The sequence below is a fragment of the Mustelus asterias genome, chromosome 5, assembly GCF_964213995.1.
Source record: "Mustelus asterias chromosome 5, sMusAst1.hap1.1, whole genome shotgun sequence".
Lineage (NCBI taxonomy): Eukaryota > Metazoa > Chordata > Chondrichthyes > Carcharhiniformes > Triakidae > Mustelus > Mustelus asterias.
The window spans coordinates 104,431,943-104,458,991 of record NC_135805.1 but is presented as its reverse complement, the minus strand read 5'-3'; the positions used below and the strand labels follow the sequence as shown (position 1 = coordinate 104,458,991).

General features: G+C 38.3%; 1 protein-coding gene across 12 annotated transcripts in view; it reads right to left on the bottom strand.

Moving 5' to 3' along the window:
- Positions 1 to 1,468: 1,468 nt before the first annotated feature.
- Positions 1,469 to 27,049, bottom strand: part of rock2a (rho-associated, coiled-coil containing protein kinase 2a) — a 193,398-nt gene continuing 167,817 nt past the window's right edge. For 5 of the 12 annotated variants that reach the window (XM_078213127.1, XM_078213130.1, XM_078213132.1 and 2 more), the window contains 9 exons: positions 24,878 to 25,037; positions 23,054 to 23,251; positions 22,086 to 22,156; positions 17,829 to 17,917; positions 15,058 to 15,136; positions 14,655 to 14,922; positions 12,079 to 12,295; positions 7,282 to 7,380; positions 1,469 to 3,131 (listed from right to left, as the gene is read on the bottom strand). In XM_078213127.1, coding sequence (XP_078069253.1) covers positions 7,305 to 7,380; positions 12,079 to 12,295; positions 14,655 to 14,922; positions 15,058 to 15,136; positions 17,829 to 17,917; positions 22,086 to 22,156; positions 23,054 to 23,251; positions 24,878 to 25,037 — 1,158 coding nt within the window. In that variant the 3' untranslated portion in view covers positions 1,469 to 3,131; positions 7,282 to 7,304. Of the gene's footprint in view, positions 3,132 to 6,135; positions 6,171 to 7,281; positions 7,381 to 7,899; positions 7,958 to 12,078; positions 12,296 to 14,654; positions 14,923 to 15,057; positions 15,137 to 17,828; positions 17,918 to 22,085; positions 22,157 to 23,053; positions 23,252 to 24,877; positions 25,038 to 27,049 lie in introns of all 12 variants that reach the window. The other 7 variants (XR_013497786.1, XR_013497787.1, XM_078213128.1 and 4 more) reach the window with 7 other exon arrangements.

Sequence of the window (27,049 nt, the reverse complement as noted above, 5' to 3'; positions counted from 1 at the left end):
GCGTCTGCATGGTTTCCCCAATGTACCATGCCTCGGGACATCCTTTCCTGCAGCGTATCAGGTAGACAACATTGGCCGAGTTGCAAGATTATGTACCGTGTACCTGGCGGCCAAGGCAGCCTTCACGACACACGACGGCGCAGAGTCGCTGAGCAGAAACTGATAGCCAAGTTCCGCACACACGAGGACGGCCTCAACCGGGATATTGGGTTCATGTCACACTATGTGTAACCCCCACAGCCTGCCTGGACCTGCAGAGTTTCACTGGCTGTCTTGTCTGGAGACAATACACATCTTTTTAGCCTGTCTTGATGCTCTCTCCACTCACGTTGTTTGTATCTTAAAGACTTGATTAGCTGTAAGTATTCGCATTCCAACCATTATTCATGTAAATTGAGTCTGTGTCTTTATATGCCCTGTTTGTGAACAGAATTCCCACTCACCTGAAGGAGGGGCTTGGAGCTCCGAAAGCTTGTGTGGCTTTTGCTACCAAATAAACCTGTTGGACTTTAACCTGGTGTTGTTAAACTTCTTACAGGAAAAACATGGACAGACAATATATAATAAAGGGTACAATTCTAAAGGGCATGCAGGAGCCTCGGGGTATATGTGTATAAATCACTGAAGGCGGCAGGAAAGGCTGAAAATGATTAATAAAGCATACATCATTCTAATCATTATTAATAGGGGATACAGTATGAAAGAAAGGAAGTTATGTTAAACTTGTATAAAATACTGGTTCAGCCTCAATTAGAGGACTGTGTTCAGTTCTAGACAGATGTGAAGGCATTAACGAGAATACAGAAAAGATGCACAAGAATGGTTTCAGGGATGAGGACCTTCAGTAATGCAGATTGATAGGAAAAGTTAGGATTGTTTTCTTGAAGAGAAGGTTGAGAGGAGATTTGATAGAGGTATTCAAGATCATTAAGGGTCTGGACAAAGTAGATAATGGAAAAAAAAATACCCATTGGCGGAAGATCAAGAACAACAAGGCACAGGTTTAAGCAAATTGGCAAGAGAAGCAATGACAACATGAGAAAAAGCATTATTCACACAATGAGTGGTTAGAATATGGAATGCATGCTTGAGTGTGTGATGGAGGCAGATTCAATTGAGACATTCAAGAGGGATTGTAATCTGTGAAGGAAGAATATGCAGAGCTATAGGGAAAATGTGGAGGAGTGGCATTCGATAAATTGCTCCTATGGATAGCTGGTGCAGACACACTGGGCAAATGTGCTGTAACAATTCTGTGATTCTGCAACATAGGGTGAAGCAATACTTCCTTAAAGCAAGAGGCTTATTAAAAATTCTTTAAGCAGATGAGTTAAAACAAGATTACATTTCATTGAAGCGAACAAAAACTCTTCCAAAAACAGCTTTAAAGACTTGATACATCATGACAATGTGCACGTATATAAGAGAGTGGGCTGATACCACATTAACAACTATGCAAAACAATAAAAAGGCTACATAATGGTTTTATTGTCAAATATGTTTACATTATCTTCAGCATACTGTAGTTGTATAAAACATGCATTTCAGGATGATAGCCTTTATAAATACAAAATGGCCAAGCCAATATAAATTATGTATTTTTGTAAGATGGCATGTAAAATATATATGCATGAGTGCCCCATTTACAAGGCCTCAGCTTCCCATCTACATATTAGAGTCCTCATCACAAACTACTGCAACCGTACTAGAGTCTACACTACAGCTACAGTATTAGAGAACTCTATACAAACTTTTAAAGTACACCTACAGTATGACTTCAGTTAAATCATTTTAGAGTTTGTGAAAATCTTTATACATGTGCCGTGAGATTGTAGTAAAAATAACAGACACGGATGCTCTTTTTTTTAGAAATAATAATGAAAATAAAACATCTAGACTGGTACACAAACCAAGGCAAATAAGGTTTCATAGCACTTAGTGAGTCTAATGGATTACAAATTCCATAAATTTGCAATTACAGTAATATAACTGAAAGGGCCAATACCATGTAATTCCTTGTATAATTAGTTTACAATGGGTAGTAACAGTTGTACATTAGAGCTAGTTCTTTTTAAGATTTCATATTTGAAATATTTTCTTCAATAATTTTATAGAAACACATTCAAAATTGGCCAATGCAAATGGTTACATGTAAAAATAGTGCACTATTTCTCTTAACAATAAACTTTCATTTAATTTCCATTATAACAGTCATCAGTAAACTTCAATTTAACAGGATGGGCAAACATCTAGAAAATGTTAAGTTAAGGCGTTATTTAGATATGAATGAAAATCACGGGCTGCCCATTATAAAGTGTGTATTTCTGACCGATAACAGTCTCAAAACTTCCTCAATCTGAAGGAATACAGTTTCCTACATTCCTTTCAGATACAGCTTCCTATAATATGCTCAAAAGCAAATCTGTTAAACTCTATGGCTTTATACAAGTGCATAGATGCAACTGTGATAACAAAAGCTTGTTCTTTATACATACCATGTGATGTACTTTTGCCAACTGAAAGACAACTGAAGGTTTCCTTTGACTAATCATTATTCGGCATAAAACTGAAAAGGTATGACTAACTCTCTGAAATTTCAAAGCTCTCTTGGGCTGTTCCAAAACAACATACTTTCACATGACCATCTGGTACATTTGGTTTCTTATTCTTATTGAACTGATGCAAACACCTCATAAATTCATCGTTCTTCTTTACAATATTCTGGTCTATTGGGCAGTCGCACATTTTCTCCCATCCTGTGTCCCAACCAATCTAGTGTTTATTTCACTTGGTTGCCAAGTAGTATCACATCCAAGAGAGCTTTTTGGAGATTATGCACAACAAGGAACCTGGGGCATCTTTACATCAACTTCTATTGCTGTTTGGGATTGCAGCTGACCAATACTGTTCCCAGGCTTAGAATTTTACATTGCTGCAAAGTGCTGTAAACTATTGTGAAACTTTTGATCCGTAGACAGTCATGTTTAGCTCTTTTTCATATAAAATAAATTGCAGCATTTTGTGCACTCTTGTTTGAATGTCAAAAAGCATATTACACAATCTTTTTTGTTGATTAGGAGGGAAACCCATCATCTTGAACAGTATAACTCCATTCCCCAGCAAACAGTTAGCTGAAAAAGAAACAAAAGATAAATAGAATTAAAGCATGCCTATAACCCAAACTAGAATACCAAACACCTCTAGCAATGGCAGCAGCCTTCTATTGCTAACTGCTATTACGGTGGGTGCTTATTTTATGTTGTATTTTCTAATAAAGGAGGATAAAAGTAGCAAATCCACTTAATTAGGAAGTGCTGTTAAAAATACATCATGCTAGTAGCAGACTTCTATCCCATCACAATGTCAATTATGAAAGTCTTGCTGAAAAATTGAAAATGCTGAATTCAAACTTGTTATTGTCAAAACGCTGTCACATCCAATTTAGGAAGAAACAGAAACTGAAAATTCAATGTCAAATACATGAAGTATGGTTGAGTTGAAATCAATTACATTACTGGGTAGCTTTCACAATATTTTCCAGAGTATTTACAGTAATAGAAATAGGGTATTCAGTCCAACAGACCCCTGCTGGTATTTATGCTCCTTATGAGCATAACAAGTTTGATGTTCAAAAATTTTGAATATTATACTTTCGTAAAGAATCCATCAGAACTTCATCTAACTTTGGAATGTTCTGCACAATTTTTCAAAGTTAGCAGAACAGAGAAATTACTATTCAATGCTCAGCAAAACATAATTTTGCACAAATGAGTAATTTGGACTTCTCACAGAGAAATACAGAAACAAATAATTCATAAATGCAAACAGTAATCCATAGTAGTACAAAGAAAAGCCACATGATTCTCCACATATTATTTCTTTTTGTTATCTTTTATGTCGTGTTTCGGCAATTCAGATAGGCTTTGCTCGATAAGCAAGTGTTTTACATAACTTGCTATTAACTATGGTAACAAGTTAGGAACAGATGAAGGTGACTAAGGTCCCTTCCTGCTGGCACCTGCCAACGTCACAAGTGTAGACTTTCAAGTAAGAAGGCAGATTAACTTGGCAGTCAAATAGTTACGAGTGCCATTTAAAAGCTCAGTTCAGCTATGAGATTATGAACACCAAGTATCAGATGGTGGCAATCCCCAATAGCTTCTGCCCATCAAATGTGCTACCTCAAGCAGATACTGAGTGGAGGTCAGGGCCTGAATCTTCCATGAAGTGGCAATCATGGTGAGATACCTGCTCTTATTTCATTGCACCACAACTCTGCCCTGTATTTCTGGCCTGGTCTTCCGAAATACAGAATAGCCTTCCATTGAACTGCTCCCTCGTAGCGCTGGATTGTCTCGGCAGTGGTGGGGGAAGGAGGTAAGCACGCCCTCTATTTGATGGCACAAGCTGCTGTATTCTGGTAGTGTTCACTAATGCACTGGAAAGCTTTGGAACATTTAAATAGTCTTTCAGTATGTTAGTGAATGGGTGGGTGAGGGAGTGCGCCAATGATTAGGAGACCAGAAGATCTGGGTCCAGTTATTTTATCACAAGGAAGGAAGGTTCCAAAGAAAGCAGGCACCAGCTGCTTTTCACAATGCTTAGTATCTGACTATGTAGGACATGATCGGGTGTGTCATTTATGTGAGGTGGGAGATTTAAAGGGAAAAAGAGCAGGGAAATTAATGATCTAGTTTGGAAAATCTGTAAAGATTATCTGAGCTTATCTATTTTGTATTTCAAAGCTAGTGACACACTATCACACAAACTAGCTGCAAGATTACATTAAGTGCAAGATAACCTCCTGGGCAGGGCACTTAGACTTTGCATCAATGCTAAGTGTTAGTATAACTACACTCTAAAATAACATGAAAGTTATCAGCTGAAATCCAGTTGCTTCAGCCATATGATAAATAAAATCTATACAGAATATTACTACTATATATGTATTTATATGTTTTTATATTTTAAAATGCTTTTATATTTTGATGGGGGTGCCATAATACAAGAATTCCTGCATGAAATTATCACCTAAATTCATAATTCCAGCTGCAGCTTTATTACTTTTGCCAGTGAGAGTGGGTGGAGGTAATGCTTTCTTCAGTGTTTGTTAGTCTGTAAACAATATATCTCAAAAACTAATGGAAGAATTTCAACAAAATGTTGGAATGTATTATAACGAAAAACGCAATGCAATTGGGCAGAGTCAACATGGTTTTGTGAAAGGAAAATAGTGTTTTACTAATTTATTACAGCTCTTTGAAAAGTAACAAGCAACATGGATAAAGGGGAACCTGTACATATGATGTACTTAGATTTCCAGAAAGCATTTGACAAGGTGCCGCATCAAAGGCTGCTGCACAAAGTAAGAACTCATGGTGTAGGGAGTGACACCTTTGCACGGACAATGGATTGGTTGGCAAGCAGGAAAGGGAGAGTTTGCATAAATGGGTCATTTCTGAGTTGACAAAATGTAACAAGTGGAGTGCCACAGAGATCAGTGCTGGAGCCTCAACGATTTACAAGCAATTGAATGACTTGGATGAAGGGACAGAATATATGCTTGCTAAGGCTGCTGATGAGACAAAGATAGGTAGGGTAGTAAGTTGTGAAGACATAAGGAGTTTGCAAAGGGATATAGATACGTTAAGGAAGCCAGAAAAAAAACAACAAATGACACCGGTGGAGGTAGGATCATTTTTGAGGCCAAGTTAAGATAGATTCTTGATTAACAAGGGAGTCAAAGGGTATAGAGGTATGTAGGAAAGTAGATGGAGGCCACAATCAGATTAGCCATGATTTTATCAAATGGCAGAGCAGGCTCAAGAGGCTGAATATCTTACTTCTGCTCCTAAACATTGTGCTGTTATGCAAGAGTTGCATAATTGTAATAAAGTTGAATGAACACAGTGTGGCACAGGTATGCATCCCACTGAATGTCTTCACTTGTTAACATTTGTGGTGCTTTTATAAAACTTAATCTCTCCTTATATTGTCTTTAAAACTCTCAATTAATAGAACTGATGGAAACACATGCACGGTGAAAAAAACCCACATCAGATACAATAATTTGCATGCTTATAATAAAACACATATTACTTTATGTGTTGTATCTACCAAAGGTAAATAACTAACCCTAAGAGCAGTTAATCATCAAGTGCACATCTAGACTGAAAAATAAATTCAACTTAATTAACCAGAATATTTCATTAAAAAGCCAATTAATTGTTAAGCATACATAAAATCATCTTGCACATACACAGCATTTTTTTGTGTTTAACACCTAGAAGGCTGGGGTCTAGATAACTAGTGTCAATTATATTGTAGTAATTATACCAAAGATTCACTGATAAGCGGCAAAAATTACAGTTGTTGTGCCAAATATTTTAGTATACCCATATCACATAAAAGGAGGTTTTCCTGCCTGTTCCCTGGGATATCTCCACACTACTTTAAGATTCAATTATCTCACTGAAGATTCTCTATCTTTTTCTGTTAAATTTAATATTTTCGATGCTAGTAATTAATGAATTGACAGCTATAGAGCTTTAAAGTACATTGCTTGTAATTTCAGAACTAGTGAAATTAAAACTAGTTTTAAGAAATCCTCTATCTGCCTAGAAGTTGTTCCTAAGTAAGGATTGATTCCAAAAAAGCTTGCCAGTTTTCATACATTCAGAAAATAGAATGTTTGTACATTTGTTTACAAGGTCACAAAAATCACTACAAATCCAAAGAAAGACCATAGATTGATTCTATCCTTTGGAATAATGCAACTTTTATTTAACCCAGTCCTCCATTAATGAAAAATTCATTATTCAATATATCTAATTCACGGTGGTATTTCATGGCAAATTGTCCAGTGCAAACCAAAATACAACACCCTTTTTTGTATTAAGGAATCACTAATCAGTGATTAGTAGTTGGGCCTGTGTGTCAAAAAACAAAACTTAATTGTTAAATATCTAATTGAAAACAATCACACTACTTTCTGCTGAATTATTTTTGGAATATACTAGGATAAAATATTCATATCACTGATTTATGAATTAAACCAGGCACTGAATTATCAGACTGCACCACCTATAGCAGCCAAAAGGCAATAGAACGGTCCACTCTGTGCAATACTACAAAAACTGTACCTATTTCAACAATCACACTGCTACAAAACAAGATTCTCGCAATTTCTGCTTTCAATGAAAATTATGGTAGCACACAAACCAAACCATGCTTCATTTAAACATCACAGCAGACTTCAAAACCAACACTTTGATAGGTTACCCCATTCAGGTAAAACAACTTCTTCAAAAATCAAAAACATCATCATCATCATCATCATCAAATGGCCAGTCCCAGTCTTTAAAGGCCATATCAAGCAATCTGTAACAATTCAGGGAATGCAAATTGATTTAGTGAATGCTCATTGATTCAGTGTTCAGAGTTTACATTTCTTTACAATGAATAACATTTTCCTCAAATGGACGACTCCTGTTTGAACAAACAGCAATTGGACAAGGCATCGGAAAACCGCCTACAACCACGGAACTGGGTCACTGGTTTGGAGAAACAGTAACAAAATACACCTCTGGTATTCCTTTATTCAAATGCAGAAGAAATTACATCATTAAAACTATTTGCAGTGTTGTTTATGCTTTTACAAATGCAAGAAGCGACCAAGTCTAGGGCATTTTAATACGCATGTGATCTGGTGACTTTCAAAACCTAAGCACGGTTGGTATTGCATTTCAAAGCATGAATTGGGAACTCAACTTTCAGTTTCCATGCAGATTACAAAGATATAGTTGCAAATTATCATGCAGGACAAAGTGGTTAGAACAACACTCTTAAAATTAGTGTTGATACGTGCTGAGCAAAATGAAAGTGACCCTCTAAACTTACTGATGCTATTAAAATGTGTCAATGTAGGATGATTCGGAGAATAGGGCCAGACTCAGAGCTACAAGAATAGCAATAAAGATGGAAATGAAGCAAATATTTACATGTTAGAGAAGTATTACGAACATAATACGACAGCACCTGGATACTTCACTTCTGGCTCAGTTTGTTTATCAAATGAGTAGCAGAACCATCAGACAAAGAAAAGTGTTTGTGTTGGGTTAGCTAATCACATTGCTAACAACATTAGATGAAGTACAATTAATCTCCCTGGCCTGGATAGGAGTGAAAAATCACTCAACACTTCTGCTCCCACATAGCTGTGCAATGGAAGGGGGGTAGTACATGAGAACAGGTCAAACTGGGCTGTGATGCTCCTTGGTGCCAATTACTGTCAAGGCTCACACACTAGTACAGTGGTGACTACTTCAGTTAGGTCCAGGAAGATGTCTGGAAATCAAAACCTGGCAAGAGAGTCGAGTTTCATGAAAGGGATATGATAAAAAATGACAAATACATGCAATCGTAGCTCAAAATATTGGGTATTAGTAAAATGGTTCACTTCACACTAAATTAACAAAGAATTATATGGAACATTTTAAAAACGGCATTGTGATTTTGCTATTTGAAAAAGCTTAAGGAGCATTACAGAAACCCTCAATTATTTATAGAAACACCTGAATGAAAATTCAGAATCATACGTGACAAAAATTGCATCCCAACTAAATGGTTGCAACTTTATAAGTCCCAACAATGCCTTGCACCCACCATTAGACTTTGTCAGTTCATAACTAGTAATAGAATGGGAGTTTAAGAATATACTGATACTTCGATAGTTAAAAAAGAATTTAGAAACCACAGCCATCCGTGGAGAAAATAGTTATTCCAAAAGAGGAAATCAAACAAAATTAAGGGTCAAAAACACATTTTGAGTTTGGTTCCTTAAAAAAGATACAATTCCAAATATATCAACCCAGACATATTATTTGTATTTCTTGGTTGCCCCTCACCCAAGAAACAAAGCAGCATTTAATCCTTTCTCATAGAATCCCTACAGTACAGAAGGAGGCCATTCAACCCATTGAGTCTGCACCAACCACAATCCCATCCAGGCCATATTCCCGTAACCCCATATATATACCGTGCTAATTCCCCCTGACACTAGGGTCAATTTAGCATGGCCAATCAACCTAACCAGCACATCTTTGGACTACGGAGGAAACTGGAGCACCCGGAGGAAACCCACGCAGACACGGGGAGAATGTGCAAACTCCACACAGACAGTGACCCGAGGCTGGAATTGCACTTGGGTCCCTCGTACTGTGAGGTAGCAGTGCTAACCACTGTGCCACTCTGCTGCCCAAAGTTTCTGAAAGTTATTTCTTACCCTTTTTAATTTCTGTCAGATGCCAGTTACTCTGGCCAAGGGAATGGGAACTTTCCTGTTCACTTGGAAAAACAGAGGTATAGTGAATTTGACCACTATTTCTTTAAGGAAGTGCTTCATTTCCCATGCCTGTGCCTTCCTACACAGAACAATTAAATTTTGTTCATGTGACGAACAAAATGAGCATCATGGTGGCACAGTGGTTAGCACTGTTCCCTCACAGTGCCAGGGGCACAGCTTCGATTCCAGCTTTGGGTGACTGCATGGAGTTTGCACATTCTCCCCGTGTCTGCATGGGTTTCTTCCAGATGCTCAGATTTCCTCCCACAGTCCAAAGATGTGCAGGATAAGTGGATTGGCTATACTAAATGGCCCCTTAATGTCCCAGGAAGTGTAGGTTAGGGAGATTAGCAGGATAAGTGTGTGGAGTTGTGGGGATAAGGAGGGGGCCTGGATAGATGCTGAGTTGTTGCAGACTTGATGGACCGAATGGCCTCCATTTCCATTGTAGGGATTCTATGATATCAAAGGTTAGAACCTGGAAGAATCACTCAGCATTAGCAAGCCATCACTTCAAGTTAGGCAGAGCTATTTGTCCTTCTTCAGTAGCTTAGCAAAATTTGTAGATTTCTTCAAAGTACTGTGAATGCTGCCAGAGAAGGAACAATTGCATGGTGCATGTGGTGTTTGAATACTCTAAAAACCTGCTTTCTCTCCCTTTTATAAGGTAGGCAAATGTTAGTTAGGACCAAAATTCAAATTTTGGTCTCTTACACCAAAGCAAATTCTTACATTAAAAAAAAATTGGCAGTGTTAAAGCTGTATAGTCCCACAATTTTCATTCTAATGTTGAGGGTGGAGCTAAATTGGTTTTCTGTACTGATAAAAAGTAAATTGTGCATCATGTCCTTCATTTGACCATGACATTGTTGCACTACACAGCATAAGGAGAATAACAAAGGACTATTAAATGACCAACAAATTATTGGTAGTAAATAGTATAGTTTCCTAAAAGTAAGATAGTGTTTTCAATGTACCAATAATTAACATACAAGGTATACAGGATCCTGAGGGCACTTGACAGGATGAATAACAGGAGGATGTTTCTTCTTGTGGGGGCAACTAGGGAGACGTTTAAGCATCTTTTAAGATGAAGAGATAAGGATAAATCACACCCCCCGCCCCTCCTTTCCTCAAGTTGTTAATATGTGGAATTCCATTCTCCAGAAAGCAATGAAGGTTGGTTCATTAAATTTATTGAAGGCTGAGTTAGATAGATTTTTCATAGACAAGGGAGTCAAGGGTTATGAAGGGCAAACAGGAAAGGTGGAGTTGAGACAGTAACAAGATCAGCCATGATCTTACCAAGTGGTGGAGCAGGCCCAAAGGGGCGAATGGCCTACTCCTGCTTCCAAGTCCTATGTTCCTGGGACTATAAGTGGAAAAGAGTAGCCATTACAATGGGCAGCATAGGAATATAGTTGATTTATAAGCATAGGCAGGGCTAATAAAAGCAAACTTGCCTGAAAGTTGCCTGTAGAAACATAAGGATAAAAATGAAACTCAACGGGTGGCACAGTGGTTAGCTCTGCTGCCTCACTGCGCCGGGGATCCAGGTGCCATTCCGGCCTTGGATGACAGTGTGGAGTTTGCACAGTCACCCCGTGTCTGTTTCCTCCGAGTGTTGTGGTTTCCTGCCGCAGTCCATTTAGTCATGTTAAATGCGCTGAGTTATGGATATAAGGTATGTGTGTGGGGTGGAGTTGGTGGATGGGGTGTTTGCTGGCTAAGATGCTCTGTTGGAGAGTCGGGGTAAACTCAATGGGTCGAATGGCCTCCTTCTGCACTGTAGGGATTCTACAAATTCTGTGAATGAAGATCACAATACGGAGGAGAGGACAAACTTAAATGATTGATATCTATAAGAAGTTAGCTTCAACAGTAGTGGGAGAAAACTTACAGACAGAATAAGCAATCAGGTTGCTGACAAGAGAAGATTTGGGATTCAATAGTGGATATTATATAGCTACATAGTAAGAACAAATTGGATACATGTTAAAAGGCTGTTAAGAGACACAAACAAAGATTAATCTTACTTGTGCTAGGATGAAGAATGCCTTTTGCTAATTAGCATACAATTTAAAAGGAAAGGAGGTTGGTTAGTGAAGAGAGGTATCCAAGGAAGAGCGGTCTGGATGTAGTTTTCATATCTATATTAATGGGCAGCACAGACAAGCTAGCATTTATTGCCCATCTCTGTTAACTTAAGGGCATTGAAAGTGAAACACAAAGTGCAGACTAGGGTCCCATGAAATGGATAGGGAGGGATGTCAGATTCCTTTTCCTGAAAGACATTATTGAAACAGTTGAGTTTGGTCGTGAATTGTTTGTTGCTATTTCATTAATTAACAGATTATTTAAATTCAACTTCATAACTCAATATGTTGGGAACTGAACTCAATGCCTTTGGGATGCGAGACCAATAATATAATCACTCCCTAGCAATTGAGGCAAAGCAACAACATTTAGAAAGGCTATAAAATCCAGAACTGGACTGGTTGGTTTTTAATTTAGATAAATGTGGGACATACATCTTTAACGCTGAAAAAAAACATATTTGGAAACTGCAGATGATGTTCAGTATTCCAAATGTTGCAAAACATACTGTTAATAGCAGAATCGTCAATAACATTGCGAAGACAGAGCTACACTAGTTTACAACACATCTCACAGTATACAATTCTCATTAATGTAAAAAATATAAGCTTAAAATGAACAGATCAGTAATATTTTACCTTGGCTTGGTTGGGGGAAGCTGTCTGCTCGGCCGCCTCATCGATTGGTTAGGTGGAACCCGCATTGAGGACCTAGGTGAAGATCTGTGGAAGTTGGGATCATGTGCAGGAGGTTTCTTTGGAATCTTTTTCACCAGTCGACTCACCCATTTTTGTTGTTCTTCTGTTGAATTAGCTAATAAAAGCAGATCTTTTGCAGATGAAACATCATAGTTCACTGCAAAGGAAAAAGAATGAGTTTAATGATCTTCAGTATTGATCGAATGTAAATGTTGGGTTAGACCCTCTCAATTGGGTACCACATTATTTAAAAGCCTTTGTGGGCTAAGGAGAATTTTAAAAAAATCTTGTTTTTGCTCCAGATCATTATTCAGTGACCTTTTTACAGTACAAAAGCAAAGCACTGCAGATGTTGGAAATCGGAAATAAAAAACAGCAAATACTAGAAACATTCAGCAGGTCTGGCTGCATCTGTGGAGAGAGAAACAAAGTTAACGTTTCAGTTCTGAGACCTTCCATTAGAATGGTCACCTTTATATGTTGAATGCCAGGGTGAAGACAGCTGTGATGACCTACAGTCAAGTCGGGGTCGCTAACAATGAGGCAAATACCAGACGATTGTTAGGGGATATGGGAAATAGAAGACATGGAAAGAGAGACATACAAGGAAGGTGAGAATGGAGCTGTCGAGAGAATGTGCGCATGCAGAGCCCAAGGGAAAGAGAAATTGAGATAGCAAGTGTGCAGCTGAAAGAGAAAATGCATATATAAGAGTGACAGAGGCAGGTTCACTAATAATGAGATAGAGATATAGAGGTATATAGTGAGAGTGTGTTGGAGGGAAACAGAGGCTGCACATTGGACAGGATGCAAGAGAGACTGAGAAAGTGGGAGAGTCAAGAAAATAATGAATCAAAAGCAATAATTATTCCTTCATGGGACATGGACCTCGCTGGCCCTTGAGAAGGCAGTTAAGAGTCAACCACATTGCTGTGGGTCTTGACTCACATGTACGCCAGACCAGGTAAGGTTGGCAGATTTCCTTCCTAAAGGATTTTAGTGATTCAGATGGGTTTTTACAACAATCAATGTTGGTTTCATGATCATCATTAGACTTTTAATTCCAGATTTTTATTGAATTCAAATTTCGCCATCTGCAACGGTAGGATTTGAACCTGGGTCCACAGACCATTGCCCTGGGTCTCTTGATTACTAGTCCAGTGACAATACAACAATGCCAGCGCCTCCCTAAAATAATGTGGATGCTCTTCAACAGCCTCTGCCCATTTAGTAGTTTCCAATGTCCTGGCCGTAACTACTTCCTTTTTACATCAAATTTTTCTTTTGCACTTCTGCCCAAACTCCACACAAGACAGCCCAAAGACTCCTCAGTTCTTCCTTGAATAAAGGACCAACTCGTTTCCATCCACCACAACTTTTCTCACATTATGTAATGTCTCACTTGATTCAACTCAATTCCTCCAAATAAAAGGTGCTGCTAAAGATCCCAGCTATAGCTGACTTTATTGGATATGTGGAACATCCTTTGTCCCAAAATTAAGTGTTCCCCCCTTTCACCTCTTAGTTCATTACACTGATGCATATGCTGATGCTGCTTCTTGCTCCTGACTCATAGATAAAGTTTTACAGTGCAAAAAGACGTCATTTGGTCCATCAGGTCTGTGCTGGCCATCAAGCACCTACCTATTCTAATCTCATTTCCAGCACTTGATCTGTGGCCTTGACTCCAACAGCTACCTGGATTTTGCTTCCTCTCATTACAGGTTCTGTAAGGACTCCACTTGTTCTCACAGTTTCTCTGGCTGAGATTTTCCAGCCCTGTCCATTGCCTGGATCTTCCAATCCCGCCTAAAGTCAATGGACTTTTGGCTGGCTCACCACATCCTCCATGGCAGGTCCCACCAGGGTGGGGCTGGAAAATCCCAGCCTCTATCTCATCACATCTATTTTGATGACATCACCTTCCATTGAAGTGCTTCCAATAAATCTTCCGTTCTCCTCAACAGAGGATTCCCTCTTTCCACAGCTGACAGAGATCTTGACTATGTCCATTTCCCGCACTCTGTACTCACCTACCATCCCACCAGCCTTCACATTTAACAGATCATCCTCTGCCATTTCCACCACCTCCGGCATGATATATCGAACACATCTTCCCATGTCCTTTCAGTATTCCGAAATGATTACACCTTTGGGCGTAATCCTCAATCACCTCCAATAGCAACATCTCCATACAAATCACTCGCCAATACAACTGCAGGTGATGTAACCCTTTTTGTCCCTTCCTTCCACCTGCCCGGGGCTGCAAATACTGCTACCTGGTAAAACAATTACGTACTTGTATTTCAATTTACAAACATACGCTGAAGGAAAATAGTGCATGATTAGGTAAACCAATTTTTGAACCACTTTATATTATTTGCAATCTGCAATTTTTGGTGAATTTCATTGCAGGTACATCTTTTAAGTTTCAAATTTTAAGCAAACTAATAATATATTTTTCTTTGCACTATTTTCTGTAAATATGAATTGTGGGCATATGTCCTGATACTTACCTTTACATGGTGCTATAAGGTCCTCTTTTTTATCTATGTGATCCTTGTGGCATTTGATATGGCAACGGCGACACTCCAGAGCTGCTGGGGGTTTGAACATGTGCCACAGGGGCTTCGTACAGGCTTCACAGTTGGTTGGGAAATGGTAGAGCGTTGGTATAAATTCATGACCTTTGTGAGCAATGTAGCTTGACTTTTCTCCCAAAGCAGGAGGCTCCACAGGAAATTCTTGCTCCTTTCTACTCTCTCCCTCATTAGCATAAAGGATCTATAAGGCATACAACAGACAGTTTAATGTCAGTCAGTTTTAAAACTTAAAATGACCATATATAATATTACAGGAACATTTTAACAACAGCTCTTTAATATGTTTCAACCATGGAGATTATCAAGTTCCACTTACTTGAAATATTCTGGGAATCTCTTTGGCATCTGCTCTATATACATCACCCTGTGTAACTGGCCGTACGTGGAAAAGTTTGCTGTGAAAAAGCAACAAGTTAAAATGACAAGGTACAAGATCTTGGATATATTGTTTGATTCCCACATTAGCCATTTCTATAGCTGTTTTTAAGGAGGTATGTTTCAAAATTAAAATCAACAAAAAGTGAAAGCTACTCACTGCTCTATCAGATCAGCACATCCTTCACTCTTTTATTTCCAATTCTCCAAAAATCATCACCCCTTTTGCCCTGTCCAGATTTTACATGGCAACCAATCTCATGCAGAAATTGTGTTACACTCATTAAGCCTCCATCACTGCATCTAACTATGAGAAATTATACACTGGATTGAAAATAGACAACTATAACATGAAAAAATAATTTGATCCCTATATACTATTCCCAGATACAAGATCAATTTTGTTTTGCTAAGATTGACTACTTCTAACTATTTTATCATTCATACTAAAGCTGTGAAGTTTAATCATAGCAGCATTTATCGTTGCTCAAAATTAGGCACCAAAAGATCTGTGCATACAGGTCTCAAATAATCCTAAATGTACTCTATTTTAATGAGTGTATCTTTTTGAATGCTAATTTACCTACAACCCTGTTCACATAAAGGACATGGAATCTTGTAATTGATTTTTATTACACGTTGGTTGATTGAAACTGCAGTTCAGCAACTTTACAATATTGAAGGTTTTTGGCGGCATTTGTGAATGTCTTCCGCGCCTGAGTGACCTGCAATTGAAATCCAATAGAACGGCAAACTTACAGATAAAACATTGATGAAGTCAGATCACACTGTCTCAACACTGACATTTGTGGTGCAGCTCTATTTATATACTACATTTCTCCATGACATCCAAGTATAACTTGGGTATCAATCTAAAATCAATAGGTGAATTATATAGGGTTCTCAGGAGTACAATGCAGATCCATATGTAACACTTTACTGAGACAGTGTCATGGCACCCAAAGTATATTCTGTAAAACAACTCCACAGAGGCCGGTGTCCCTTCACCAGATTCTGATTATTTACAAACTCAATTCCACTCCTAAGAGTGCTTCAAGTACGCAGTCAGAATCCAAATCGCCAGTAGCCCTGACGCCACTCTCTTTCTCTATATATGAAAAAAACACAAGTGAGACTCCCTGATTGGGCAGGCAATCATTACCTCAATGGGGGAGCTCATACTCCAGGAGGCCAACACCATGGGCCTCGCTGAGGTCATTACATTTTGCTTTGAATGTTCAAAATCATTTTAATTTGTTATTGAATTAAGAAACGAATGAAATGATTTTCAGTGGCCACAAAAGACTGCATGACTGCCTTGACACTTGCAAAGGGAGGTTAAAAATGAAATAATTGTAAAAGTGAAAGAGGCCAAAGTACAGAAGTGGAAAGCAATTCCCATCTTTTGCATTTGTCAGCAGACACTCCAGGTGTGGTACAGACCAAACACAAAAAAGCCCCTTAACAGTACTAAATTGTCAAATTCATGCAGTTACAAAGATAAATGATTATGGGCTATAGAAACATTAAAGATGTGGAAAGCACATAATCTCATTTGACAATGGTAATGCCATTGAATATTAAGAGAAGCCAATTAAACTATCTTGTTGGAAATGGTCTCTACCTGGCACAAATATTACCTGCCAATTATCAGTCCAAGCCTAAATGTGGTCCAAGTCTTTTATGCAGAGGAGTACAGACTGCTTCTGTGTCCAAGGAGTTGCAAATAGAAATGAAAACTGTGCAATCATCAACAAACATTGTCACTTATGACCTTATGACGGAGGGAAGGACATGGTGGAGCAGCTGAAGATGGCTGAGCCCAGGACACAATCCTGAGGAATTCCTGCGGCCATGTCCTGGATCAGGATGCTTGACCTTCAACACCTAAAACCATTTTCCTTTATGCTAGGTTTAACTCCCACCAGTACAGAGTTTTGTCCCTCATTCCCACTGATTTCAATTTTACTGGGGCCCCTTGTGCCACACTTGGTCAAATGCTGCATTAGTATCATGGGCAAACATTCTCAATTCACCTCTGAAATTTGGTTCTTTTATCCATATTTGGCTGCAATGAGGTCTGGAGCCAAATGGTCCTGGCAGAACCCAAACTAAGCATCAGTAAGCTGGTTATTGTTGAGTAGATTTCATTTGCTAACACTGTTGACAGCACTTTCTATCACTTTGCTGATGATTGAGAGTAGACAGTAATTGGCTGGATTGCATTTATTCGGCTTTGCGTTCAGGTTTCCTCTGGTGCTCCGGTTTCCTCCCACAGTCCAAAGATATTAGATGGATTGACCATGCTAAATTGCCCCTTAATGTCCCAAGATGTGTAGATTAGATGGTTTAGCCATGGGAAATGTGTGGGGTTATGGGGATAGGGGAGGGAAGAGGGCCTAGGTAAGATGCTTTGTCAGAGAGTTAGTGCAGACTCGATAGGCGAATGGCCTCTTCCACATTGTAGGGATTCTATGAATTGTGGACGGGACATATTTGCATAACTTTTCACAGGATTCACAGGAGTTGGATAGATGCCAAAGCTGTAACTCACAGCTGTCACGCTTGTAACAGAATAAGGCCTCCAACTTAGTGCTAAATCAGAGATGGGTTTAGATATTCCAAACACACATTACCTGCAGGACCTTTATAACTAGGTACATCATCTAATCCCTAATAGTATCTTTTATATGAATAAATGTAGCCACTTACTCTATATCCAACACCATAGAAGGATTAGACAATTCTTTGTCCTGTTCACTGTCATAAAATAGAATCTTCTTACTGCTCACAACTACATACTGTAAAGCAAAAGAAAAATAAGTTTGCTTTAGAGCAATCTGAACCAATACAGACAAGTCCTGAAGCTTCATTGTTAAATTTTATAAATTGATTCATTCTGATGTTCAAGTTGTTATAAAACCATATTCTGTATCCAAAATGACCTTTTTTTACTGAGTGGACTGAGACTCACAGTGTAAGTTTTAAAAAGACTGACAACTGTATTTTTAAGTAACTTAACCAGGAATTCTTAAAATAGTCAAACATTTATATCACTTCACCCTGCAAATTACAAAGCTATCCGAATGTTGTGCTGTCTGGAAGTAGCTGCCGAGGCCGGTGTGAATGGCAAAACTGAAGGTCATAGATAGGTGGGAACACAGGAGAGATTTGACAAAAAAGCCTTGGACACAAGACATAGGGAGTGTTAATGATAGTATTAAAGACTAAAGAAGGTGTTAATAGTGACATGAAGGTAAAATAACAATGTGTTCATAGCAGAATAAGGATCAGTGCTCTGTGAAAGCAAAACATAAGAACAAGTTACAGATGATCGGGGCGGGGGGGTGGTGACGGGGCAGAGTGGTGTTGAGGAAAAGAGATTAAAAAAAGGATTGAAATGGAGGAGAGAGTTCATGGTCTGGTGCTGATGTTGTTGAACTAAATGTTAAGACCAGAGAGCTGCAAAGTACCTAATAGGAAGAGGAGATGCTGTTCCTCTAGTTTGTGTTGAGCTTCAATGCAACATGGCATCAGCCAAAGATAGAAATGTGGGTCTGAGGGCAAGACGGTGAATTGAAATGTCAAGGAACAGGAGAGTCTATGTCAAGTTTGTCGACTGACCAAAGGTGTTCTGCCAAGTGGTCACCCAGTTTGCATTTGGTTGCCCCAAAGTGTTCTTTCTGCCTTATCTGTCTTAATGACTTATTTAGGTCGAATACTCCAGTTTTAGGCTTAAGTACATTACTCTCGAACTCCATATGAAATTTTATTATTTTATGATCACTCTTTCCAAGAAAATCCTTTATTATGAGATTACTAATTAATCCTGTCTCATTACACAAGCAAGATCTAAAATAATCTCTTGCCTGGTTGGTTCAAAAATGTATTGTTCTAGAAAACCTTTATGTACACACTCCATGAACTCATCCTCTAAACTACTTTCACCAGTTTGATTTTGATTTCTCAAGTCTATAAAAAGATTCAAACCCCCTTTGATTACTGCTTTTGTAACAAGTTTTGTCCATTTTATCTGTTTTTCACAAGTGTCAAGTGCCCTGGAATATTTCGTTTCATCCTTTATCACTATGCAATCATGCTTCTGTATTGATTTTTAAAATTAGACAAAACTCCTATTTGTGCCACGAATTTGGTTATTTTGTAACAAATGCCTTGTGTGTTCAGATAAAGAAATTTTGATTTTAACATTTTAGTAGGTGCCAGCTGTAACTCAGTTAACAACACTCATAACTCTTAGTTACAAGATTGTGGATTCCAGTTCCACTTCAGGATGAGCATAAAAATCGAGGATGATACCCTGGTGAAGAACTGAGGGGTTGCTGCACCTGTAGGTAGTGCCATCTTTTGGATGAGGCATTGAACTGAGTCCCCATTCTTTCCTATCAGGTGGATATAAAAGATCTATGACACTATTTTGAAGAACAGCAGAGAAGTTACCTTGGCCAATTTTGTTCCTTCAATCAACAGATTATCAGGTCATCATCACATTGTTGTTTGTAGGAGTTGCTGCACACAAATTGGCTGCTGTGTTTCCTACATCACAACAGTGATGACATTTCAAAAAAATGATTTACTGGCTGCAAATCACTTTGGGATGTCCTGAGGTTCTGGAAGATGGTATATAAATGCAAATATGAAACAAAAACATTTTCCCCAGTTTTGAGCTTACCCTCTGATGCACTATTTGTTTTAAATTCTTTCATGGGATGTGGGCATTGCTGGCTAGGGCAGCATTTATTATCCATCACAATTTGCCTTGAGGTGGTCTTGAGCTGCCTGATTGAACCGCTGCAGTCCATGTCGTGGAGGCACACTCATAGTACCTATAGGAAGGATGTTCCTGGATTTGACCCAGCAGAAGCGCAGGTACGATGATACAGTTCCAAATCAGGATGGATTCCATTATTATTACCTTTCATAAAACTTCTTGTCCCTTCTGCTCATCTTCAACTAAGTCATGAAACTGTTTTATGGCCTTGATCTTTCTTAGATTTATAAATTTCTCTGCAATGTACCCCTATCCCCTATCTATAGCCCTAGTTACTCAATTTATGGTGATGTTGGTCCCATGGATTAGCTCCCCCTTTCCCCAATATATGAATCAAAACCCTCATCTCCCACACCACTATGAGCCATGCATTTAATTCTCTGATCTGTTTAACTCTTTGCCAATTTAGGCATTGTTCAGATAGTATTCCCAAGATTATCTCCGAGATTTAGTTATTTATTTGGCCTCTTATTTCTCAAACACACTCAATAGAATCTTACTTCTCATTTTACCAAGTTTATGGGTTTCCACACAGTTAACTACAATGACAATCCCCAGCCCTGTATGCACCACCATCCCCCCCATTCTAAATTCTTCTTTTAGCTACAAGGAAATGTCCTTAACCCAAGCACCAGCAGACAACACTATCTTTGGGACTCCCTGTTGCATCCTGACTATACTGCTTCCCATCTCTAACATGTTCTTTTCCGCATCCCCCATTTGGAAGGTGTCATAGTCAGTTAATTACCCACCTTGCAGACTTTTTCCATCATCTGCACAAGCGGCAAGAACCTTGGTCCTGTGGATAAGGGCTGAGGTTCCTCCACCAATACACCTGACATCCCCTTACTTGCTAGACTCTCCTTTCAATGACCACTAACCAGACCTGCATCCATTCCTAAGGAATGTGACTGTCTCCGGGGTCAAAACTTCAGGTAACCTTCCCCCTCCCTGACATCCCACAATGTCTGCACCTCAGACTCCAGCTCAACTCTGGTTGTTATTCTGAAGTTCATCAAGATGAAGGATTACACAAACACCCACATGTAGTAGTTATAGTACACCTCATGTACGTTTGTCACTATCTAACCCTGTTTTAACTCATGTAGTTTTTGAACTAATTACTTGATCTAGCTTAATTTATAGTTAGGTAAAATTAAATATTTATCTATAACACAAACCACCAGTAGTACTGGAGGCAAAAAGCAGCACTGTCCACCCCTCTTCACTAAATTACTATCATTCACACTCCTTTGTGACCAGGCTATATAGCAGCAGATTGTGTTTACTTTTACGCACCTCCTTGAACCACACCCAGGTTACAAATGCTCACTCAGCTTCCTGCTCACAGTAATCACATTCTATTCAGGCAATCAGTTACCACTGATCAACTGTTAATTGCTACTGACAGGCAGTTTCTGTTAAGTTTTAAGTTGAAGTTAAATTTAACACGTTAAACTAAATTTCAGTTCGAGACTACTTATCCATAGCACATCAGAGCGTTCTACTCTCACCAAATTTCTAACTTTTATATTCTGTTTAAAGCACTTTGTTTATGACAACTCTCTGTGACCACTCACACGATTTGCATATGTAATGGAGAAACAAATTTTGGGATTATCTTTGCTCTCCAAGATGATCTTGGAATAATGATTAGTGTTAATGGGGCAGACTGAGAGGTCCAGCCAGGTTAGTAATGGTTGGATGCATTGATATCCAAATCCCTCGGACGCGAGGGAACAATGATGGGGAGGAGTAGCAACCCAAGTTAAATCTTTAATATGGGCTCATAAATTCTATTGACCAAAATGACCACAATCATTACTTGTGTTAAAATGTTATCCAAAGAGTTTTCTTCTCAGGTAATATTTTATATTAAATATTATATTAATTATTTTGTTGTCTGCCAATCAGCCAGATAGTCTAAGTAGAATTTAGCAGATGAGACCATTCATCGAAACATCCAAAGCTGTATGCAGGTGTATTCATCACCCATTCAGCTAACCTTTGATGTGAGCCATAAAGACATGACTGGCTGTACCACTGCAGAATAATAACCAGAACCCAGACACCTGCAAATATATATCCCAAACTAAATTTCAAACATACATTTTATCAAGCTGGTGATTGTTAATCCAGATAATTACTCAAGGGGAGCTTCTTCGAAGGGAAAAACATACCTGCTTTCGCCACAGGAATTTCTTTGTGTTGTTTCTCATGGGCAAGGAAAGCCAACCTTCCAACCTGGATTCTAAAAAACAATAGAAATGCAATTTTAAAAAGATACACCTGACATTAACCAAAAATCTTGGCATCCAAATGGAGTGGCTTCTGTGCTTAGTTTCCTGGCAATTTTACAACCAATACCATATTTTGTTATTAGGTTTTCTAAATACAGAAATATAAGAAAACTAATCGCTTGTACTTTTGGTACAGGTATCAGAATTTGTTCTGTCAGACCCGAAGCATATCTTCATACTTCATAGGCGTACCAATTTGCGTACCTGTCTTAAACTGAAGAAATTTATAAGTCAAATCTGCACAACATTCCATTTTGTCTTCAGTCCTCATTTAAAATGGCTGCTTTTCCTCATCATTTATTATTACAAAACATTACGAACACAAAGAGTTAACAGTAATTCCCAAAATTAAAAATAAAAAGTTGAGAAGTCCAAATAATTATTGAAACTTGTCCAAATTATGGGATTCCCTTCAATATTATCTTGTTTAAACAATATTATCTTGTTTAAAACATGCTTCATCCTAGAATCTGCATTACAAGCCAGAACAAAAGCCACAACATTGGCAAAGAAGTTAGGGTAATCAGCCATGCAATTCATTTAATTAAAGTTAATAATTAAGTTACACATCATACTTGCACCAGTTCTTTTGAATGAACATACTGATTAAAGTCAAAACCTCCAAATAGGTCAAGGCCAGTACAAAAGATTAAGAGATAGCTTTTTGAAAAGGTAATATTTTCTTCTTTCTTTTCTTCTATATCCACCTGCATGCAGTTATGTTCTGCATCAAACAACATTTTGGCATCTCAACCTTTGCATACACAAGGACTGTTAGACAAACTCTAAATAAACAGAGTTTCTTTTTTAAAAAGCAAATGGCTTTCAAGTCACATGCAGTACGTCACCTGCAGAATCAGGTTCAAGATCAGTGTCAGAGCCAGGATCAGACTGGGTGCATACAAAGGACTCGTCGTCTTCATCTGAGTCAGACTCAGAATTATGGAAGTAAGAATAAGAGGGCTTAGTGGCAAGGGTGACAGAGGTGGAAGAGCGTTTGTAGCTAAAAGACATGGACTCCGTTGTGTGGGACTGAGTGATACGAACTGAGAAAATGAAGGCAGCAAACAAATAGAAAAGTAAAGATTTTTAATTTTTAGAATTTAAATTTGTATTAAAAAAGTGAAAAACTAAAATGAACAGAAATTGTCAGGTAACAGAAGGAAGAACTAAGTCAAATACAAATTTTAAGTTTGTAGAATGTGTTTTTGTAGCTTAGTAAAATGCAGCTATATTTTATATTGCTACATGAAATAACTTCGTCTTAAAAGCACTTTGCATCTGTCAAAATACTGAATTTCTACACTTATTAAGGGAAGAATGAAACACATTTCATTCCATTAGCTAACGGTGTTGCGCATTCATATTACCAGGAATGGGTTGAGTGTGTCTACACATATTGCTTTGGATCATCGCCGTACAAGTCTACTTTGCTCTTCAAAATTTGAATTGTTGCATATTTTATGTATTTAGCCCAAATCTTACAATGATTTCCAATTTGAGCAACTGTGAAAAGGTGCTGTCTGTTGAAGGTTTTTGTCATTGTTTAATCCTGGGTACCATTTATGGTTAGTTTCATAACTACTTTCTTATTCTCCCTATTCCAGAAAGCAACAGCCTTTATTTTGAGCAGGAAGGTCAGATAGCCCAAACCAGGTCAGATAGCCCAAAACTTTAAATGCTTCTTCAGAATTGAGAGACTTATGATATTGTAAGGCATACCAGGCCATTTCATCCCCACTTCCCGAAACTTGAAACACTCCTCCTGTATTCACTAACTGAATTACTTGTTTTCCCTACAGCATTAACACTTTTGTAGTCTTGATAATTTATGGAAATTAATATTACCTTGGCAACTAAAGCAAAAAAAGGGATTAATGGAAGGCTGATTGAATCAAATGTCTTCTCCTGCCATAGTAAACGCCATGCTTTAAAATATCCCTTCATCCATCCCTATAATTCCAAGTCCTACATTTAGTCTACACCTTCAGGAGAGAATTAATTGACATACAAAATATTGCTAACATGAATCATTTATACATACGCACGATTTTATAGGAAAATAGAAATGCTTTCGAGTATCTCTTTAATCACACTGGCTTTGAACCTATGCCCCCTAGTTTTGCCCCCTCACTCAAAGACAAATTAACTTGTTCACATCAACATTATCTGTAACTCTCAGTCTTTTTTGTCTTCTGCATCACCAGAATCTATTTTCCTCCAACACGAAGTGCTCATCTGAGTAAGCTCTTCGAACTTAAAAATCCAAATATAAATTTATTTCTCTCCTTTGAATCCCCCCCAGAGTATCAGTGTCCTGGCTTCTAGCAAGTCAGGAGTTCAGCAATGTTTAATAAAAAATTACACGACAGAAGAACAAACTCCAAATGTACCACCAATATCTTGGATTTAAAACAATATATGTTATAAATGTAACTAGAAACGGATTACAAATGTGCAAAATAATCAAAATACATTAAACATCTATTGGCTATAATTTTCTTTCCAAAGGCTGTAAACGTAGTTTAGCAAATTAGCATTATTAAGCTATAATTCACCAAGACATCAGCTATATTTTAATGGAATAATTTGTTAGACTATGAAAGGTAATTACTTCAAGTACCCAAGGATAATAAATCTCAATACCTTGGGGGAAGAGCAAACATACATACCAGGAAATCCATCATCTGCTTCTGCATCACCAGGCCCACTGCCAATACTAGTAGTGTCGAGTCCCACTTGCAGCTGAGATCGAAGTTGTTCAATATCGCTGTCTTTGCTGTCTAGTGCCATCTGCAGCTCAATTCGCACCTGGCTTTCATCTGCAATTTGCTGTTGGAAGATTAATGTTATAGAGGCAAATTACACCCACAGATCCCAGAAAATCATTAAAAAATACAACTGTATTGCTGTATAGCTATTGCAAATACCCAAATTTCCATTTCAATATTAGTAAAATTCTCATCATTTTTCCCAAGATCATTTTTACTTACTTTCTCATTTCTAAGAATGCTTTCTGCCCTCCTACTATTTTCATGGAAAAGAGAGTTTGACGCTTTAAACCCTCACAATAAACTGCCAAAAAGGTCAGATTGCATGCTAATGGAATTTAGTCCTTATATGGTAGTACTGCTTTACATGTTTGTCAGTAGAATGGCAAAGTGCAATAGAATTGTTCAGCATAGACTTGCCATTCAGCCCAATATGTTTCTGCTGGATCACTCGCCAAATTCAATCCCAGTGCCCTGCTCTGTCACTAGAGCCCTGTATGTAATCTCTGCCTCAAATATTTATATAAACCTGCCAAGATGCATACAATTACAACATTGTCTCAAGAGGTTCATGTCAGTGTTAGCTTTCCACATCAGCAACAGTCCTAATCCCAGGTGCCAAATCCTTTATTCCATCCTTTTGAACACCTATTCTTAAAAGTTGATACTGTCACCTGAATCACAAAATCCCAAATATCCTTATCCACTTGTGGTGGTGCTTTTAAGTTGCAAACTTGAATCCCCAAATCTATCTGCTTTCTACAATGGTCACCTTTCCCCAAAAAATCTTATTTACAAAAACCCCAAATTGAATCCCAAATCCACAATCTCAATTGAATTCCATTTCCATTTTTATTGCCCCTTTCATCATTTAAATAACCTCTTGCAGCTTCCTTTGGTCATCGGAATCAGTGACCTTTTCTCCTATTTTAGTATTCTTTATAAACACACCTTCCAGTTCTACATCCAAGTCATTGGTATATACACAAAGTGTATATACCAAAAAGCTTGTGTGGCTTTTGCTACCAAATAAACCTGTTGGACTTTAACCTGGTGTTGTTAAACTTCTTACTGTATATACACAAAGACCAGAAAAGATTCCAGAACCTTAGGGCGGTATGGTGGCACCGTGGTTAGCACTGCTGCCTCACAGCGCCAGGGACCTGGGTTCAATACCAGCCTCAGGTGACTGTGTGGAGTTTGCACGTTTTTCTGGTGTCTGTGTGGGTTTCCTCCAGTGCTCCGGTTTCCTCCCACAGTCCAAAGATGTGCGGGTTAGGTGGATTGGCTTTGCTAAATTGCTCTTTAGTGTCAAGGGGATAGCAGGGTAAATACGTGGGGTCACATGGATAGTGGGTGGGATTGTTGCCGGTGCAGACTCGATGGGCCAAATGGCTTCTTTCTGCACTGTAGGGATTCTATGATTCTATGAACAGCACTCGATGAGGTCAATAACTATTTTCAGCCATTGTCAGAAACTGCTATTAACCGATTCCTTCCAACTACAAGTTGCATTTGAGCTGTAAATTTAGTGCAGAAACAAATGTCCCAAGGCTCTTTAGAAACTAATGGAAAACAGGTATGCCAAATTCCCAATATCCTTTTTTCCTGCCAATTTTTCTCATTCTCTATTAACCCAGTTCCTAGGGACTCACCTCATTTTATTTTCACAAAGATATTTTTAGAATACTATTTTGCTATGAACATATTACTACGAAATGTTACTAGGAAACACAAATCCTAAACAAGAACTTGCATAGCTAATTTTCTTGGATGATAGATGCTGAAACTATAATAGGCAGATTTTAAGGCAACAAAGTGTTTATTCCTAAAATAATTTCAAGCCCATCAAGTGTAAACCTGCCTTTTCAACTCAAGAAAAGATTCCAATTAGATTTTCATATTCCAAGACCATAAACAAGGCACAAGGCTAGACTCTTGTCAAAATTTGTTTTTAATACGACAACATTTAAGAAAAACTTGGACGCGTTCATGAATGAGAGGAGTGTGGAGGGATATGGTCCAAGTGCAGGTCAGTGGGACTAGGCAAAAAATGGTTCGGCACAGACAAGA